General features: G+C 37.9%; 1 protein-coding gene across 1 annotated transcript in view; it reads left to right on the top strand.

Annotated features, from left to right (window-relative positions):
* Positions 1-20,992, top strand: part of GPCPD1 (glycerophosphocholine phosphodiesterase 1) — a 48,176-nt gene that overhangs the window by 13,271 nt on the left and 13,913 nt on the right. Inside the window, exons 3-10 of the mRNA XM_063443997.1 lie at positions 2,831-2,921; positions 3,406-3,490; positions 4,940-5,015; positions 6,431-6,472; positions 14,506-14,629; positions 17,208-17,454; positions 18,698-18,860; positions 20,436-20,568. Coding sequence (XP_063300067.1) covers positions 2,831-2,921; positions 3,406-3,490; positions 4,940-5,015; positions 6,431-6,472; positions 14,506-14,629; positions 17,208-17,454; positions 18,698-18,860; positions 20,436-20,568 — 961 coding nt within the window. The remainder of the gene's footprint in view (positions 1-2,830; positions 2,922-3,405; positions 3,491-4,939; positions 5,016-6,430; positions 6,473-14,505; positions 14,630-17,207; positions 17,455-18,697; positions 18,861-20,435; positions 20,569-20,992) is intronic.

Here is a 20,992-nt window from a genome sequence, read left to right as displayed (position 1 = left end):
CCTGTCACTCCACAACCCCACATAATCTTTCTGTCACCCAAATAACTCACCAATCCCCATTGTCACCCCATTAACCCTTCAATCCCCAGTGTGTCACACCATTAAACCCCCATCCCCAGTTTATAACCCCCATTAACCTCCCCATCCCTAGTGTGTCACCCCCATCCCATAACCTTGCATCTTCCCTATTTCCACTGTTTTAGTACACAGTGAAACCTGTTGTATAGAAATCTGATTAATGTACCGCTCACATTCGCAGTACACCCATCAGATTTCTATATCTGAAATGTGCACGGTACACCTTCAGATTAGGGGACCAGCTGCTCCCGCGTCATTGGAGGATGTGTGCGGCGCCTCCGTCAGAATTCTATACCCTGAGATCAGCTAGTGCGCGCACTGGAAGTGACGTCTGTATAGAATTCTGATAAGTATACTTATCTTATAGAACACCGGGATTTTTCTGTAGAATAAAGCATGGTCAGATGCAATTGTTGGTTATAGTTTTACTTTAATGTTAGACCAAAATACATTTTCTGGATTGTTGATTTTTCCTTATTAATTGATTTGCCTACATTTTCCAACTTGCATAATGCCACCCTGGTACATGAAGTATACAAGATCGTTGCTAATGAAATGTATATTTTTAATTCTTATTTATTTTTGTTGTTTATATATCTGACACATTAAAAAGCTTCATGGCTGGCATGCAATTTTGACAATTGCTTCAATAATCGTACTGTGCTTCACCCTTTGAATTCAAATAATACATTCCTGCATGTCTTAATGATACCACGATGCAGTAGCTACAGGGGATTTTAAGTGAACCGTAATCCTTAAACACACTATCTGGACACATGACATGTACAGCGAGTCTATTATTACCAAACAGGCTATTTTACTAGTCAAATGGTTGCTGTGGAAACAGATTTTTAAACAGGACAACCTTAACCCCTTAAGGACCAAACTTCTGGAATAAAAGGGAATCATGACGTGTCAGACATGTCATGTGTCCTTAAGGGGTTAAAAAGCCTTTGCTATTCTATTGCATGTGGTACGACAAATCCCTAGTCAGAGCGCTAAACCTAACCCTTTGAGGCTTGTGTTGATGTCTCCTAAAAACAAGCCTTTGGCTGATGTTTACGATTATGAATTATCTTTCCCATCCCTGGTTTTACAGCATGGACTATTTACTGCTGATCAAATAGATGTCCTGGAATTTGAGTATGGGGAACATGAAGCTCCTTCAAATAGCTAGGGCACATGATTAACTGGATCTCAGATTGCCATTAGAACAAACACTTAAGCACTTTCATTGCCAGGGGAAGGAATTGCGGTTTCTGCAATCTTTTTCAAGGTTATTATTAATTTGACTGCTTATATTTGGTTGAAGCCTAGCCTCTGTTAGCGAGATACTGTCTTGACAAAACTGGTAATCTTGTAGACGCCCTAAGTCTTTTATAATGACTCCATTGGTTACGGAGTGCGTAGTTCAGAGTTTGACAAATTTCTTTGAAATCTAGGAGCCAGCTAAAAAAAAAGTTAGCCAGTTATTTATATCCTAATAAAGTTTAATTTTCAACAAGAAAAATGCTATTCTTAAAGAAACACTATAGTCACCAGGACTACCGTAGCTTAATGTTGTTGTTCTGGTATCTATAGCCTGTCACTGCAGGCTTTTTCGGTGTAAACACTGCCTTTTTAGGGAACAGACTGTATTTATATTGCTGCCTAGTAACCCCTCTCGAGGCAGTCACTCGAACAGTGTGCAGCACCTACGTTCAGATGCACTGATTCAATGTATCTCTATGAGCGCTGAGCATGGGAAATATCCTCCAAATGCTTTCCAATGATAAAGCATTGGCTTAGCTGAGATCATGAATACTGATGATCTCCGCCATGGAGCTGGGACCAACTGCGGCAGAACCGTCACGGCGTGTGGAAAAATGTGAGTAAACACCTGCTCATGTGATCAGACACACACCTTGACATATGTATTTTAATTGAAATCCACCCAGCCACCCAACCTTTAGGAGAGCTGGAGTGCATCTTTCCCTGAGGTCTAGTGGGACTGCTCTCTAGCCTTCATGCAGTTCCTCTCAGTTCCCCTGCGCGTTCTCTGGAGTGAAGTCATATTCTGGATCCTGGTATCGCTAAACGGCATGCCAGGGAGCAGAGAAGAACTGCAGAAATTAAGTTATGTCTCCCTCCCTCGCTCGCCACCTCAGCCGGGCGGCTGCAATGCTGCCTGCGTCGTGTGGCTTCATTGCTCCCATCGGGTGGCTGCCTTAGCTAATGGGATGACAGATCCCAGAAACCAGGACGAATTTTATAGTCGCCATGGCGATCGGGTGCCACAGTGAGACCTGTATGGGGTGGAGAAAAAAGGTGAGTAAAAACACCTTTCCCATGCGATCAAAGGCAGCCAGTAACCTAAACACACACACAATCACTGACAGACACACACTCAAGCTCTTACACTGGTTAGCGCAATTTAGTGATGTGGGGGCTGGATTGACTTCCTGGCATCTAAGCATGGCGCACGAGGGAGCAGAGCAAGAACTGCAGAAAAAATTGTTTCCTCGCCGTCCGGTTCCACCCTCCCTCGGCCGTCTTCTTCTACGCTACTTTAGACTGACAAACCCCCAGGTGCCAGGACAAAATTCCTAGTTGCCATGGCGACGTGGGATTTGGCAACCCCTGAAATAATGTATATGATTTCACTCAGACACTAGTTTGTTGGTTGATGAGTGCTGGTCCAATAACAGGAGTACAAATGGGCCTTGGTCATCATGATGCTGGGAAATTAATGCTCTTTGGTTTTGTCTTGTAGATCAAGTGATTGCATTGTGTGGAAATCTTGAAGTCCTGGGTAACTGGAATCCACAAAAAGCTGTTATATTAAAAAAGACTGATAATGACAGGTAAGTCAATTTAATATAGAGCTTGTTATGTGTGTGTGTGTGTGTGTGTGTGTGTACACATATTATTATTTATTATTATTATCCCCCCTTTTTTATTATTATTAAAGACTTGAAGAAACTCTAGTTTGTCTACTGTAGGAGCCAGCTAAAAAAGTTAGGAGCCTTTTTCTTTTTTCTTTTTTTTCTCAACGACAAATATACAGTTCTTAAATGGACACTATAGTCACCAGAACCACTACAGCTTAATGTAGTGATGATGGTGTCTGTATAAACCTTTCCTGTAGGCTTTTCAGAAAAAAAAGGTTTACATTGCTGCCTCATAAAGCCATGCTGGCAAGTGTCATTGTCGTTGATTTAAAATTATCACCCCAGAACTTTTGTTCAATATTGTGAATTTTTTTTAAAGCTCATGTTCGAATGTAGACGAATGGTGAAGTTCATAGCACAGTTTTACGTATTCATTTATTTAATTTTTTTGCAACAGTGACATCTGGAAAACCGTTGTTGCCCTTCCAAGAGAAATTCAAGTGAAATATAGATACTTCATAGGTTACTTTCTGGATCCAAAGGTACGTTTATCTATTCCTTCAAAAAGAGATTTATTTCTAAATCCAGTGACAAGGAGCACTTGCTGCTAATCAAATTAATTAAAATGGAAAAACTTCATTAGTACGAAGATGATTTTTCCAAAGCTGTTGGTTAACCTACTTGTCACGATCTTTTATTCTATCATCTGCCAGCTAAAACCTGAATGATATTTAAAAAAATTTTGAGTATAGGTAAATGTCCAGTAAGTACTGCACACAAGTTAAAAGTAGTTTGAGCACCTGTGGATGGTTGGTGGTCCGCCATCCACCAGGAATAGTATAAACGTAGAAGTCCACAGGCGTCACAGAGTAGGGTAAAGGTACACGCCCCCGTTTTGCCACATTGGCTGAGATCATCAAGCTTCATGATCTCAGCCAATCCAAAGCTTTCGGAGGCTATTGTGTATACGCAGCAAAATGTTGCATCTCTGAGGAGTGTTCAGTGCACTTACACAGGAAGCACCTCTGGTGGCTGTCTGAGTGACTGCCACTAGAAGTGTTACTAGGCATTGATGTAAACACTGCCTATTCTCTGAAAATGCAGTGTTTACATTACAGTGCCTGCAGGGACATTACGCTGTAGTGTTTCTGTATTGAATTAGTAAAAATTGATTACATGTGCAGTTGTTTTACATTCATGATGTGCAGCATATTTGGATTCAGGCCATGTTTAGACTTCACACTCTAGTATGGACACTCTGTGATTTAAATGCCTTTCTCTTCCGATCCAGAATGTTTTGCATACTTCTCCACCTTCACTCTGTGCCAACCGCATCCTTATTACAAAAATATTAAAGCATCACTGGCAAAATAGACATTACTTTTTTTTCTTTGTTATTGAAGTGTTTTTGCCCCCTCTTCTACCCCTCCCCCCCCCCATTTTGTAAAATGGTAAATTTTATTTACATACGTTAAATATATAAGCAAATGTCAAATTTGACTTCAACTATTATTCTGTGAAACAGGTCAGCTAATCTTACTGCTGTGTGAAGATAAATCGCTTGTAGTCATGCTAGTAGCTTTTGCTTAGAGAACTTTTTTTTTTTTACTTTTCAACTAACAATTATTCAACCAGTACTTTAATGATTTATAAGTGGATACCTATGTTCTGACACAGGATATGTCCTCTCTAAATTTACCGCTCTGCAAATCCAGATCATAAGTTCTGCATTTTTATCGTTCTATTTCACCTGGTCACTCTGTTTCCTAGCAGAGTTTTCCAAAAAGTGTGGAGTTGTTTAGTTATTTGCTGAAACACAGAATTGACCTGTTCTCTGCAATTAAGCCTAGATTTAAAGGTGATCAAAGTAACTGAAATGTTGTTTCCTGAATGGTTACAGTGACTTTCTAACCAAGCATTTAATCTAAGTGAAGAAAAGGTGAAACATTTTGACTATATCAATGCAGACATTTACCTTTTTTAAATTGCAGAATACCAGTGGTCCATGCCAAGTCATAGTCCACAAGTGGGAGACCCATCCACAGCCACGATCAATAAGATCCTTAGGTATGGGAAACGAATCTACAGACGTAAACACCTATATATATATATTTTTTTTCCCCCCCTATCTCTTACACACAAATTACCCCTCTTGATTCCCTGAGTGGTGTGCTAAGCATTGCATACCATTCTGGCATTTCTGTGACTATGCTATATGATTTTTTTTTTTTTTCTTTAAATCTATTTATTTATTTTGATATAATAGTTTCCTACTCGGGTTACAAGCACTGTGCTGCTGCTTGGCTATATTTTCTAGATACAGATAGATACAGATAGATACATATTGCAGTGTTAGACACACCAGGCAAGCCATAAGACTTGCTTTTCCCACAGAAATCTCACTTTAACAGTGCTCTCACTACTGCAAGGGATTCTGGGTAGGTATGCAAATGAGCTCAAATGAGCTCAACAAAGAACCACATTATGAGGCAAAAATTTGGTTCTTTGTTGACTGCATTAACTATCCACTTATTTCAGGTAGAAGGGGTTTTCATCCACACTTTTTTTTTTTTTTTTTTTTTTAAACCACAGCTTATTTGGTGTATGTATATATTTTTTTATATAATTTGGACACTGTTTGCTTTTAATTTGAGTGGAACGCATTATTTCTTAAAAGGCCCCCCCTGGACACTTTAATCTTAATGGTTGCAGTAGTTTTTACCCTGCATTGTAAAACATTGCCACTAAACACCCCTCTAGTGGCAGTCTTCCTGACTTGGAATGCTGCTGAAGAGCTAAGGAAGTACTCCGTTATCCCACCCTTTCCTTTTCTTCCCATGCTAGTCAATGGTAACCAGACCAATAACAAGTCCTATGGCATATAGCCAACAATAATTGAATACATTTTCTCAAATCTCTAAATATATGTAGGCATATTAGGGAATTGCCTATTTTTTTCCATCTTTGGTACAATTCTGCATTGTTTAAATATTCTTCCCATCTTCTAAAACATGGGTGTCTACAAAACCCAGATGGTTTTGCAATGCAGTTTCCATGATTCTCTGAAGTCCTAGGTTTACAGTGTGTTTTATGTCCATTGTGTCTAAAAACTCCTCCTCTCCCTCACTCCCCCAAAAAAGCAACCCCTGCAAAGCTTGTTGCAAATTTAAAGGGAATACAAATGCATTTAGATCCCATGAAAAAATAAAGCTTTGATAAAGGAAGCTTCCACACCCTGCATCGAGCTGTTAGTCAGCGCGATTGGCCGAGATGTCCCAGCCAGCAACATTACTCTTATTCATTAATGGTAATAAAAATAATGAATAGGGCAATGTGCAGGCTGACTGAGCATTGGGGAAAATTCCTACACAATTATTACTAGCGCATAGGTTATCCACATTTGACCTAGATGGTATATTTAAGAATGTTTAAGTGTGTTAAGGTTTGTGTGCTTATAGATTTTACTTTCTTTCCTTTTCCAGACCGTGAAGGTCTCATTGACGATGGAGAATTTGGAATTCACCGTAAGTAACAAGCCCTTGTCTATGTGTTTACAATTTAATCATTACTCATTAATGTGTCTGCATCACTTGACTGGTTTCCTTGAAAATCTATTGTTCAGTATGCTGAAACAATCTTCATTTTAGGGTATGTCTGTTTGGCCTCTGGAAAGTGAGCATAAAATAATTTCATTGCAACCCTGTTCTTTGTATATTATGTTCAAGAAGTGAACAAATACTTTCAGGGTTCTCAACATTTAGGCCAAATTAGCAGAATTAGTAAAATTCTCCAAGAAAAAACACCAGGGATGTCGGTCTAGCCGACCAGGGTCACACCAGTGGCAATATCTCCCCCAGCTGGACTGGCCTCCAGAAGAACTGTCTTGACAAAGATGCTATTTAGATTTTAGGCCAGTTCTTTCATTTAAAAAAAAAAAAAAAAAATTCCTTAGCACTATAGGGCTAATAGGTCCCCACCCTCCCTCAGCCACTTACCTGAATCCAGTGCTGATGCCCCTTGACGCTGGGTCAAGCTCCGCCCACGCTCCTCCCCCTGTCGTCAACTGGCGGGGGAGACCTAATGTGCATGCGCAGAAATAGCCATTCGCACATTAGACCTCCCCATTGGAAAGCATTATGCAATGCTTTCCTATGGGGTAAATCTGACACTGGAGGTCCATGAGGCCGTCCAGCGTCAGATAACAGGCCAAAAAGTCAGTTTAGATTCTGGAAGCCCTCTAGTGGCAGTCTGTTAGACAGCCACAGAGGGCAGACTTAAAGCTGCAATGTAAACATTGCATTTCTCTGGAACTGCAATGTTTAACATTGCAGCGCTAAGTAAAAAAGGGACGCTGCACCCAGACACCTTCAATTAGCTGAAGTGGTCTGGGTGACTACAGTGTGGCTTTAAGGTCCCCAGGGCTAGGGAATAGTGCAGCCAGAAAGCAGGTCTGAAAACGTTGCTACGGGATTCCCTGAACAAACCAGACAGGACACAGTTTCAAACAGTACTTTGGGCACAATATACTTTAGTTTGAAGCCTTTGCTGACTTGTCCTCAAGTGTGTGGTGAAAAGCATATAAATATAAACAAACAAATTGAAAAACAATAGTGCAAATATAAGATAAAATAAAGTGAAAAGATTAAAAACAAGGGTGCTACTATCACCTATGTGAGTCACTTATTCACATAAAAAGTATACCATACAGTGAAAAAACTTAAATGGTGAGAGCACTCTTAATAAAAATGACACTTTACCCTTTTGTACACTTGGGTATACCAATGCTTTAAAATCCTGTAGATTAAAACATAGAAAACCACAACATAGGGTAATAACGTACAAATTAGCAGTGTAACTTAATTGAGTAAAGGTTACACTCACATGGTCTTGAGCCACTTGGTAAAAGCTGGCTCAGACTAGACGTATAATAGGTGAATACACATGGACATCAGACTCCAAACTGCTCCTCCTTCGAGGTCTTTCAGGGTGTTGTTGCTTTAAAATAGTCCAGGATGCAGGAAAAATATTGCAAACAATTTATTAAACACACTTTCTAAAGCAGTTGCTAAAAAACAATTAAAATGCAATTCTGTCTAAAAAGTCCACTTTGTGCAAATCAGACTTAACGCGTTTCGGCTAAAGCCTTTTTCAAAAGTCCTTCTTTCACCTTTCCTTCTTCGATTTAAAGGTCTTCAAATTTGGCGCCCTTTTTTCGTCCGTCCTGACGTCATGGAGCTTCCGTTCTGAATCCCGACGACATGGCCGCATCATCCAATTCGGCGTGCATCCTCGCGGCTTCCGTCTCTTTTCGATGACGTCACAACGCTACCTGCGTCGTAACGCCGTGACGTATAAACTGTGGGAAGGATCTTTCTCCGATCATATCGTTTTGCCCACAGTAAAAATGTATTCCCAGTTCAGTTAAAAGGGCAATTAAATCACTTCTGCATTTTTAATACATTCGCATAAAGACTTCTATGCATATGCAAATATATAACAAAAAAATCAATTTATAAACACAGAGAATAATTCTAAACTGTTCCTTTGCTTAAAAAAAAATATATATATATATATCTCTAAAACACTAGTATACTAATATAAAAATAGCACCCCCATTATGACGTAAATATAGATATTTTAAACATAAAATTCATTAAGGAGAGAGGAGAAAAAACATATATTAAAATCTTTCAAATTAAAACTTATAGCAACATTGCAAGTATATTAAAAATATATTAAGGGGGGGGGGGGGGGGAACCACCTTTTGAAATCACCTCTTATATTATATCACTAGTAATTTAATGGGGATAAATTAATAAAGAGACCTTATTAAAGTTAAAAAACCTTTTTTGTGTTGGAAGGTCTCTCAAAAAAAGAGAAAAATATTTATTTTAAAAAATATTCCTAAAAATAGTAATTGAATTTCTCGATTAGAGATTCTTTTTTAAAAATTCATAGGTATGGGGTGTTTTCAAAATCCACATTCAATCCTTGTGGCATCAACGTGTCCATATTAAAAATCCATTTAATTTATGTCCTATTCAATAGATTTTCCTTATCCCCTCCTTTCCAATGCACTTTTACCTTCTCTAGTCCTACAAACTCCAGCCCTTTTGGGTCACTATTATGACATTCCATAAAATGTCTGGAAACACTATGGTTCATATATTTACGGTTGATGTTATAAATGTGTTCCCTAATTCTAGTTTTAAGGTGACGTGAGGTTCTCCCTATGTACTGAAGGCCGCATGGGCAAATTAACATATAAATAACGTCCTTACTGTTACAGGCGATAAAGGAATTGATTTCCTATTCTTTTTTTGTAGTGTTGGACATAAATTTTAAAACTTTTTTTTTATTTGTCTCTTTCCTCTGTTTACATCCCCTACAATCCCCACAAAAATAAAAACCCTTCGGTGTTTTTAAAAAATTATTACTGTTTTCTTTCTTTTCTATATCTAAAAAACTTTTAGTTAATACTTGTTTTAAATTTCTGGCACCCCTAAAAATAATCCTTGGCTTCTCTTCAATGAAATTGGTCAATTTATTGTCTGTTTTTAAAATATGCCAATTCCGGTTAATGATTTTCCTCACATTTTTATTATTCGTACAAAAATTACTTGGTACTTTTTCTTCTTCAATTCGAGGGGCCCCTTTATTCTTATACTGTAAAAGTTGTTTTCTGTCTATTCTTTCAATTTCTTTAAAGGTTTTTTTCCAAAGGGGCATTCCTGTACCCCTTCTCTTGAAATTGTTCTTTCAACCTTTCTGCTTGTTGGACAAACTATTTATTCTCCATACAATTTCTTCTGAATCTTAACATTTGTCCCTTTTGGAATATTATTGAGCCATGGTTTAAAAAGGCAACTATTGCAGTCTATAAAACTATTAACATCTACGGATTTGAAATAGGTTTTACTTTTAATTTTATGGTCTTCTACATATATAGATAAATCAAGGAAATTAATCTCTTGACGACTAATTTCATATGTAAGGGTAATATTCCACTCATTAACATTTAGGGTATAAAAAAATACTATTAGTGATTCCTCACTCCCCTTCCAAATTAAAAATACATCATCAATGTAACGTTTATAGAGGACCAGATTTGCCCCAATTTGATCATTAAGATAAATACAAAGATCTTCCCAATGTGCCATAAACAAGTTGGCATAATTTGGGGCAAATCTGGTCCCCATATTTTTTTTTAACTTTAATAAGGTCTATTTATTAATTTATCCCCATTAAATTACTAGTGATATAATATAAGAGGTGATTTCAAAAGGTGGTCCCCCCCCCCCCCCCCCTTAATATATTTTTAATATACTTGCAATGTTGCTATAAGTTTTAATTTGAAAGATTTTAATATATGTTTTTTCTCCTCTCTCCTTAATGAATTTTATGTTTAAAATATCTATATTTACGTCATAATGGGGGTGCTATTTTTATATTAGTATACTAGTGTTTTAGAGATATATATATATATATATATTTTTTTAAGCAAAGGAACAGTTTAGAATTATTCTCTGTGTTTATAAATTGATTTTTTTGTTATATATTTGCATATGCATAGAAGTCTTTATGCGAATGTATTAAAAATGCAGAAGTGATTTAATTGCCCTTTTAACTGAACTGGGAATACATTTTTACTGTGGGCAAAACGATATGATCGGAGAAAGATCCTTCCCACAGTTTATACGTCACGGCGTTACGACGCAGGTAGCGTTGTGACGTCATCGAAAAGAGACGGAAGCCGCGAGGATGCACGCCGAATTGGATGATGCGGCCATGTCGTCGGGATTCAGAACGGAAGCTCCATGACGTCAGGACGGACGAAAAAAGGGCGCCAAATTTGAAGACCTTTAAATCGAAGAAGGAAAGGTGAAAGAAGGACTTTTGAAAAAGGCTTTAGCCGAAACGCGTTAAGTCTGATTTGCACAAAGTGGACTTTTTAGACAGAATTGCATTTTAATTGTTTTTTAGCAACTGCTTTAGAAAGTGTGTTTAATAAATTGTTTGCAATATTTTTCCTGCATCCTGGACTATTTTAAAGCAACAACACCCTGAAAGACCTCGAAGGAGGAGCAGTTTGGAGTCTGATTTCCATGTGTATTCACCTATTATACGTCTAGTCTGAGCCAGCTTTTACCAAGTGGCTCAAGACCATGTGAGTGTAATCTTTACTCAATTAAGTTACACTGCTAATTTGTACGTTATTACCCTATGTTGTGGTTTTCTATGTTTTAATCTACAGGATTTTAAAGCATTGGTATACCCAAGTGTACAAAAGGGTAAAGTGTAATTTTCACTAAGAGTGCTCTCACCATTTAAGTTTTTTCACAAATTGAAAAACAAACCTAATACTGCATCAAATCTATAATTTATCACAGCTTGCACAACATATAGACAAACTGCTGTAACTGGTTAGTTGTTAGCAATTTCATAACTTGCATATTGGAATTATACAAATCAGTGTATTTGAGATTGATCAGTAGAGCGTGCTGGAGAATAGTTACAAGCTCTGTTTCCAGTTTGAGTATTTTGGCCATTTATGTGACATTCACTTCATTCCTGTCCGTTATTTAGTTTAGTGATTTAAAGGGACACTCCAGGCACCCAGACCACTTCTGCCCATTGGAGTGGTCTGGATGCCAACTCCCACTATGCTTAACCCTGCAAGTGTAATTATTGCAGTTTTTTATTAAACCTGTGCTAGAGCGTCGCTGGATGTCCTCGCGCTGTGTGAGGACCTCCAGCGTCGCTCATTTTCCCATAGGAACGCATTGAAAAGCATTTTCAATGCTTTCCTATCGGGAGCTCTAATGCACATGTGCGGCATTGCCGCGCATGCGTATTAGGTCTGCCCGGCCAGTGGGCGGGATCAGTCTCTCCCACTGGCCGACGCAATCACTAGGAGGAGCGGCGGCGGAGGAAGGGACAGCGTCACTGCCTCTGGTAAGTTACTGAAGGGGTTTTCACCCCTTCAGCAACCCGGGATTGGGAGGTGGGAGGGAGAGGGGACCTGCAGTGCCAGGAAAACGGATTGTTTTCCTGGCACTGGAGTTTCCCTTTAACTTTCTGAATCCCTAAACACCAAATGTTTGATTTCAGTTATAATTACAACTTGATTATTCTAACCTAACTTTTGCGATTCAGGTTTTCAGTTTTAGTGAATAAATTCCAATAAATGTCAAGTGTAATAGTCATCTTTCTACTATCTTTTATTCCTTTGCATATTTTGCTCCTTTTTTTTTGTGATGGTTATAGCATTGATTACATACACTAAAAAAAAAAAAAAAATTGTCATTCGTTAAATAAAAAGTGTTCGCACATTGAAAGATTCTTATTATACATAAAATAAGAAGGAAGTCTGAAAACTGCTTGTCAGAAAGCCCACTTCTCTTACCATAGTGGAAATAATTGTCTGAAAACACCACAGTGTATCGGAAGCAACAAATCTGAAGCAAAATTTAATGGTAAAAGAATCTGAACCATAATACTGATGTGCATGAGACTAGGGCTGTATAAACAAAGGGATTTAAACCCTACAGACTGTAAGCTCGTTTGAGCAGGGTCCTCTTCAACCTATCATTCCTGTAAGTTTTCTTGTAACTGTCCTATTTATAGTTACATCCCCCTCTCCTATAATATTGTATAGCGCTATGGAATCTGTTGGCGCTATATAAATGGCAATAATAATAAAAACTCCGAAATGGCAAAGAATTGAGCAGTGAGACTGCAGGGTCATGATCTATACACCTAAACTGCTTCACTAGGCTAAAATTGTCTTGGTTTTGCAGAAAAGAAAAAATACCATTCGTAATTAAAACTCTAGAAATTATATTTAATGTTTTTGTTCAATCCAGACACCGGTCATCCATACAACAATGATATCTATACATGTAAACTTATAGCTTTATTAATATCGTATGATATTAGACAGGCTATGAACAAATAAGGTTTAAATACACCTCTAATATTTACTAGCTGTACTGTAATGTCATAATCCCTAACCTCATGTAAATGAGTAACCTTTTACAGAGAAATTGCTAACTAATGGTAGACTACAATAGAATATAATGCGTTTGATCAGTAAATAAATATTGTTCTTAATAATACCCCCAAAGTGTGTGTGGGAAGAGGGGGTAGGGTAATCAATCGGTCTGAGAGGAGGATGATGATTGTCATTACTGTATAAAATTAAAGTAAAATAGTAGGTCATGAAAAAGAAAACAACTTGTGGTGATCAAATGGAGCCGATCACAGTAGGCAAACCGTTTGAGCCTTTTTGTTCATATTCAAAATGTTGACCTTCCCTACTTAAACAGTCTTAAAATTAACCTAATTTGCCCTGGTATGTTTTAAACTTTCAGAATGGTCATATAAACTGCACTTCGTCCTCGTACATTATCTTCATCTCCCACTTTTATTGTAAGCTTTTCCACGAGGGTAGACCATTTTCGATGTAGTCCACATCTGCAGTGCTTCTAAAAAATAACATAATGCTCCAACACATTGAACAAGTTTCATTCATTTTATTCGTGTCTCTGTAGTGTACATCATTACAAAAATAGCTTGGGGATTTTCTAAGAGGTCAATTCTGGTACTATGGCAACAATGTTATTACATATTGATGATGTAGTCTGCTAATGTGAAAGGACAGAATGATTCTAGACCATATTTACAGAAAATGCCTTGTTCTGTTGATATTCACCATCTAACTAGCAACATAACAAGATGATCGTGTTTTAAGCAAATTTGTCACGTTTTGGATGTTTGTGTTCTTGCATTTTTAAATGTTTTACCCAGTGCTGTTCTTTGTATTTAGTTTTCAGATATATTTCATTTAACATGTTGGGAATATATAACCTTTATGAATCTCCTCTCTGAATGCATTCTAGAACCCAGATAGCATATTTGCCTTTTTTTTTCTTTTTTTTCGAAGCCTTCCTTTTCCCCCCAAATTAAAGGGTCACTCCAGACACACACATGTTTGGTGCAATGTGGATGTTAAGCTACAGTTAGTATGCTTGGTCGGAGGCATTATTTTACAGTTTTTTTTTTTCTCTTAATAGCTTAGTTCCTTAATTTCTCACTTCCCTTCAAAATTGTTCATTATTACCTTATTTTTTTTTTTACATTTTTTTATTTTTTTTTAGGAAAGCTGTGCGTGATGTCATAACTGGTGGGGTTGTTGTTGTTAAACTGTTAGTCTTCATTTTTAAAAGGTGGACGTTTATCTACAACTCCCAAAACCATTGTTATGCCATTTGTAACCAGGAATGAAAGCCTCTCGTTTTTAAACACTTTATACATTTACGAAAAGGTAACTTGAACATATTCGAAAAACAAATATAAAACAAATTCTATTGAGGCAGAAAACCAAACCCAAACTGCTAATAAGTAGCAAAGAGTAGGATGAACCGATGCAGATAAATTTCCAATTTAGCAGGATATCTGAATGTATCTGGATGTTGTGGAAGTATTTGTGTATGCTATATTAATCTATAAATATAGGCTGTTTGTTGCAACTGATAACTTTCATCTACTTTGCCAGATGGCGTTGAAACTGTGGATTCCGGATGGCTGACATGTCAGACTGAGCTTAGATTACGTCTACATTATTCTGAAAAACAGCCTGTTACTATATCCAAGAAAAAATTTAAAAAGTCTAGGTTTAGGTATGGTGTCAAACTGGTTTTGCTATTTCAGAGCATACAGATGGCTTGTTACAAACCTCAAGTAATGCTGTTTGTACATGAGACCTTTTTTATGATTTTCAGCTTTTTACTTGTATCACATTCATGAAAACTTCAGTTGTGTATTCCTCATGATGTTAGAGGAATGACATTAATTGGTCAAAAAAATCAACCACTACTGAGAGCATGTTAACATGTTTTGTGTTGCTTTAATATATGTTTTTAACAACCAGGTGCATATATTTGTTTCATGTAATATAAATATTTTACTATGGTATTTTAATTCTCCATCTTGTTGCTAGCTTCTACAGAGTCCTGTCCAGACCACCGTCTCTGGAGGGGAACTGTACGATTTTAATCTCATTAAAAACCACATACACTCATACAGTGTGTTTTTAATGCTGTGTGACTCTGTAATGTCCCAAACAAGAACCACCAAAAAAACCTCTCAAATTGCACAGATAATATAGAGGTGTATTTGTGTGAAGTGTACTTTAGGGGTGTATGTGTGGATTTGCAGTGTATGTGTTTGAGTCTAAATGAAGAGTTGTTTTTGTTTGGAATGAGTGGGGAGGTGTGTGCATGGATTTTTGGTGGGTGGATTTGAATGCAAGGGTGTCCGTATGTGTGAAATTGAGAGAAGTGTCAGCATGGGCAGTGCTGTTCAGTTTGACTTCCCCTAATACCTCTCCCTGCAACTTTCTCTTGTATCATTTCCACATTCTCTTGCCACCATATTTTTACTTCAGAGGATTTACTCTTCTCCTGTTGAAAATCTATAGTCCCGATGTCCTCACCAGCCATGCCTCAACTGACTTGCCCTCAGCAGCCCTGCCAGCCCTGACCAGCCATGTAGATTTAAATGTTATTCCTTGTGTCTTACAGAGAGAGCTGTCTACATTGTATCCTAAACACTATATTCTAATAAACTAAATCGCTTATTTCAGGCAACATTGTCTAATTTTGCAATTTGGTTTTTAGTTATTTAGTGTTAATAAACTCCTCAGCTAATGTTTCCCTTATGCTATGCATGTTTATAGTAATTGCAGCTAACCTTTAGCTAATTCACATTAACGGTATAATGGGTTACAGTGAGCATGGTAATCGCTACATGCAGCTGTGGTGGTTAAGATGCCAGGAGTACCATGGTGCTTTTCCTTGGTAAGGGGGCAAACTGCTTTGCCCTGTCTGTTGGGTCCACAGGGCAGACAGCCTCCACTCATGCCGACTGTTACACCTCCGGAAGTAATATCTCAATTCAGCAAAACTATCGGTTGGGAATAATTACAATTTGGATGACTATGCAATGGATGGTTGAAAGTTGTAGTGCTTTGTAGTATATGTAAGGTTTCAGAAACTTCTTTCAGAAGTATATACATGTCAACATGCTCTAACCTGATGAAGTTTGATTTTTTTGATTTGGGTTTATTTTTTTTATTTTTTTTGTCCACTTTTATAGAGCCAATTTCTGATTTGTACTGTACAAACAGCATTACTTTGCCCATGGAAAACAATATAAATAAGCTATATTGATTTCTTTAGTTTTTTTGTTAAAAGGCGCATGTTTGCACAAAGTGTGTAACAAACAAGTACCTTTATTCCTTCTTATGGTATAATTACGGGTTTAAAACATTTAAATTTAAACAAGCTCATGCTCTGAGATTTTGTAAGGGACTGGGACTTTTTTTTTTGCCTTTATCAGAAATTTTTAGTCTGACCTCATAAGCGTTATTATAATGTATTTGGGACGCTGGTGCATGTTTAAAGATGCAGTGCACACTTCTAATGGCTTCACACACACCAAATACTCACTGGGAGGGAGCAAAGCCATACATCTACAAAGGCATCATGTAGAGTTGCATGTTCGAATATATGTGTGATTACTTTAGAATAGCCTTAAGAGGGGTGAAGAGGCTTGAGAAACTAAAATTAGTGTTCAGTAGAAATCTGTTCGAATTTGTCAGAATAACTCCTTGGTAAGGGCAGTATCAGAAGCCTGAACATCGTTCTGAAAATGCTGTTACCAAAGAATGTATCCTGTCTTAGAGCTTAGCCAACACCTTTCTGGCAATCAAATGGTTAACTTTGAATCAATAGAGGCTGTTGGAGCTGATGAGTGTAGTTTTATGTTGCATTTTTCATATTTAGATTACAGAAATAGGTGGCTGCCATAGTTATAACTGCTTGACTTTTTGCGGTTTCTTTGCTATAAAGCAAACTATGGCAAATGGACAATCAAACTGCAACATTTAGGCAATCTAGCAGTGTTGTAAACAGTCTACTACTTACAGTCTGGTTGTCGGTTCATGATTTATTTGAACGTGTTGTGTATTTATTATCTGGTACTAGTACTATGCAGCCCTGCAGGTAAAACATTGCACTGCTCAGCTCCAGGCAGCCTCTTTGGTTGAATTTAAATAGAGTTTAAGGGATTGGTTCCCTTAATTTTTTTTTATAAAAAAAAAAAAAAAATCAGTTTCTGTCAGCAAACACTGTAAACATGTGTAAAATATATAATGTAGTGATTCGACTGTTAATATGATGTATCTCATGGGGACAGGGTGAAGTTGGCATTGGCAGGCCTTGAAGAGGAGGAAGAAGATGATGAAGAACAAGAGAAAGTGTCCCCAGTTGTTCTCTTAAAAATGGAGAACACGTTTGACATCTCACTAATAAGCAATACGGAATATAAATCTAGACATTCTCAGCCAGAATGTGGTTATGGTCTACAGCCTGACAGGTGGACAGAATTCAGCATACACACCATGGAACCAGACAACTTGGAATTGCTTTTTGACTTTTTTGAGGTGTGTATGCATTTATACATGTAGATATAAGAGTGTGTTTTGATCTAGATCTAATTATGTTTCATATCTAACAAATATGACCTTAAAGGATCACTTTATTATAGTGGTAAGATACCAGATGGGTTCAGTTCCTCCATTGTTGTCAAACTAATTTAGAGCAAAACAGAATTCCTGGGACCATAAGGCTACACTTTCAATTGAGGGGCTTGACACTTTTTAGGTGTGACATCTGTGTTTTACAAAGCCTGTGTCCATTCGTGGCACAAAAAATCAGTGGCAACAAAATGGCAGCTATGATTTGGTACAGTCGAAACATTCTATACACTAGTGCATGTTCCACTCTGTTTGCATGACATGAACATGCAATATGTGTAGTTACGCTAAAGGGGAATTTTCTCTTGTGTCTCAAGCGGTGTCATAGTTTAGAATTGGGATGTTATTGGTGGTGGGATAAGTTTTCCTGCTGCGGAACCAAATTTCATTTTCTCAAACCACATGCAGGCTAATTCAAGGTTTACTTCTCGTTTTGAGCCAATATCAAAGCATTTAACCAGGAAATGTACATTTACTAGTCACTTGCCTCCATGTTCATTCTGAGATTTAATTGTTCTTATTACCTTATGGTACTTGTTTTGTTGACCTTGTTGGGAATCTATCCCATTACTTAAAGGTACTGCAGATGGCTTTCTTTAGCATTGCACTGTCTGCCACCTAGAGTATTGTCACTGGTTTAAATGATTAAGTAAAAAAAATAATACGTAAACATGCAATGTGTTTTAAGAAGATACGCAGTGTATCAAAACATTGACTGCCACAACATAAAATAGCATGTCACATTTGGTGGATGTGGTAGAAAATGATCAGTTAAATACTGGGGATAAGGATTGCAAATTCACAATATTGTGTAATGGCATTATGCTACTGAAGGAAGTTACTGCTTTTTGTATTATCGGATGTCCTAGGTCTTTAACTACTGGAAATGAACTGCATTAGTCTGCTCTTTATAGAGCTTTCACCATGATTTAAATGCTAAAAATATCTGTACAAAGTATTCAGAACTTTGATTCCTGCACAATCCCCTTTTGAATTTCACATTGTACATGGTGTTCGTAGCACACAGTCCATTATAATAGTTCATATTCAGATTTTCCTTGGCAGAAGGATTTACGATATAACATTTTGCTAAGTGTGCAAGTAAATGACAGTTGCCTACTCTGTTAATTTTAATTACTTGGCATTGTAGGAAGATCTCAGTGAACCTGTAGTTCAAGGTGATCCACTCCCAGGACATGTGGGCACCGCCTGTCTCCTGTCCTCTACCATCATAGAGACTGGAAAAAGCAACGGCATCATCACAATTCCTATTATGAGCAGGATTGCAAGAAAAACACTTGGGAAAGTTCGAGGTACATGTGTGGGTTTTTTATTTTATTTTTTTAGTTGGGGGTTATCATTATGAGTAATGCCACAATCCAGTAGTACTCTTGGAAAAATAAACATTCAGAGATGACTCCTCTAGAGAGAAACCCCATTAGAGTCTCAAATGAGCCGTACAGTTGAATGATTGCAAATTTGTATTTTTAATGTTCGTTTCCTCCTGCCTATTTAGTTTGAATGGCAGCCTGTAAGTCCATAAAGAATAGCTTGCCTTTATCTTTTGTTGCGGTCACCGCTCCACCCCAACGGAGCTCATCATTACTGATGATCTCCTCTAACCAATGCTTCTCCATATAGTGGCAATAGGGGACTACTGCACACATGTAGCAATAGGTATTCTGCACCAATCAACATCTCTTAGAGACATTATACCAACGCGTCTGTACAGGGAGAGTTCACAGAGCAGATATTGCAGCGACATTAAAGGGTTAGTTCAAGTACCACCACCACTTAATTTCCTATGGTAATGGTACCTGGAGTCTGTATGTGGAACATTTAGCTATGAAACGCTGCAAATACAGCGTTGATCCCCTCTGCTGCCGTTGTAATTACACCTCCAGCAGCATCGTTGAGGTGTCATCAGCCACCCCAAAAAGAGTTACAGTTCTCATTGCACGAAATTGCATTCATTGGCTGAGCAGCTAATTGAGGGACGTGGCCTTGATTTAGCTGGGAGTGTACCATCGGAGCCTGGCAAGTTCCCAGGTAAGGGTTGTAGTGCTGTGCCAGTAAGAGTGGCTACGCTTGCCTCTTCTCTGGGCTGTAGTGGTCGTGATGCTTCTAGTAACCCTTTAAGCTGAAGAGGATATGGTACTTACTGTCCCTTTAAGGAAAGGTACCAGTTTACATTTGAGTTTATTTTGATGTTTGATCTTTGAGAATCAAAAGGCCTTGACACCATAATTGTATGTTTTAATGTGCAAACTGAATATTAGCATGACTCCACTATTCTCTGGTTCTCTCTCTGGTATTGGTTAAGGAAACATTTTGTCTGTGCAGTACTTTCTGTGCAGTTCCATCAGAACGTGATGGAGTTTAGTCCACTTTTCGTCCAATATTTCTATGTAACTAGTTTTAAAGCTGTACAGAAAATGTAAATTTGCCAGTGAATCACTATCCCTCTCAGACAGACTGGCAGATAAATTGCATACATTATGGAGTCTTTTACACCTTACGAGCTGTCTGATGCTGTGCAAGTCATAGTGGCTACACTTGCTGCTTCTCTGTGCATTCGGAGAGGTTGTATTGCAAGAGGAGCTTTGCAGCAGCAAGTCCTATATAGGCCTACATTTTGACAAGACAGTGTTCCTGTTTAAAATTTTGAGCCCTGAAGCAGAAGGAAAATAACTCACAAGTATAACCCCCTCCACAATTGTCACACAGTGTTCACTCTGCTTCTGCTGTTACACACAGTCTTTAGCTGTCCATATTAAGCCATGTTCACAGACTAAAATACCTCTTGCGTTGTGCTTTTTGTGTGACATGTGCAGCGTTTTGTTTTTACATTATAACAATGATTTATTTTTTTTTGTGCCTTCCTGCAGTTGACTATATAATCATCAAGCCAATAGAAGGTTATAACTGTGACATGAGAAACTCGTTCTCAAAGTACTGGAAGCCGAGAACTCCACTGGATGTGGGTCACAGAGGAGCCGGAAACTCAACCACCACTGCAAAGTAAGCCAGATACTAAACATTTCCACTTTCTAACTAAAGCTTTAGAGACTGCAATTTTTTATGAAAACCGGGTTTCATTACTGCCCACACTTTAATCTATACATGGTGTTGGTGAAATCGCCAGCACACCATCAGTGAGCGCTCCCTGAATAATCCCTAAAACTGCACAGCTGGCATTTTCTACCTTATGTGTAAGGGCAGTCTATGCAGTATAACCTGTTGTAGTGGTTATGGTCCTTTTAGCCTTTGGATGTTGTCCTTGGTACTGTGTCATATCACTTGAAAACTTTGACCAAAAACAGGGTTCCTCTAGGCACCTGTGGCCTAGCTCCTCACTTGTCATATTGCTGAAACTAAAATACACACATACATCAGCAAAATCCATTTTGGTTATATTTGGCTGGTAGTGATAGGTTGAGAGTGT

The sequence above is a fragment of the Pelobates fuscus genome, chromosome 2 (assembly GCF_036172605.1).
Source record: "Pelobates fuscus isolate aPelFus1 chromosome 2, aPelFus1.pri, whole genome shotgun sequence".
Lineage (NCBI taxonomy): Eukaryota > Metazoa > Chordata > Amphibia > Anura > Pelobatidae > Pelobates > Pelobates fuscus.
This window is presented reverse-complemented; position numbering and strand designations above follow the sequence as displayed.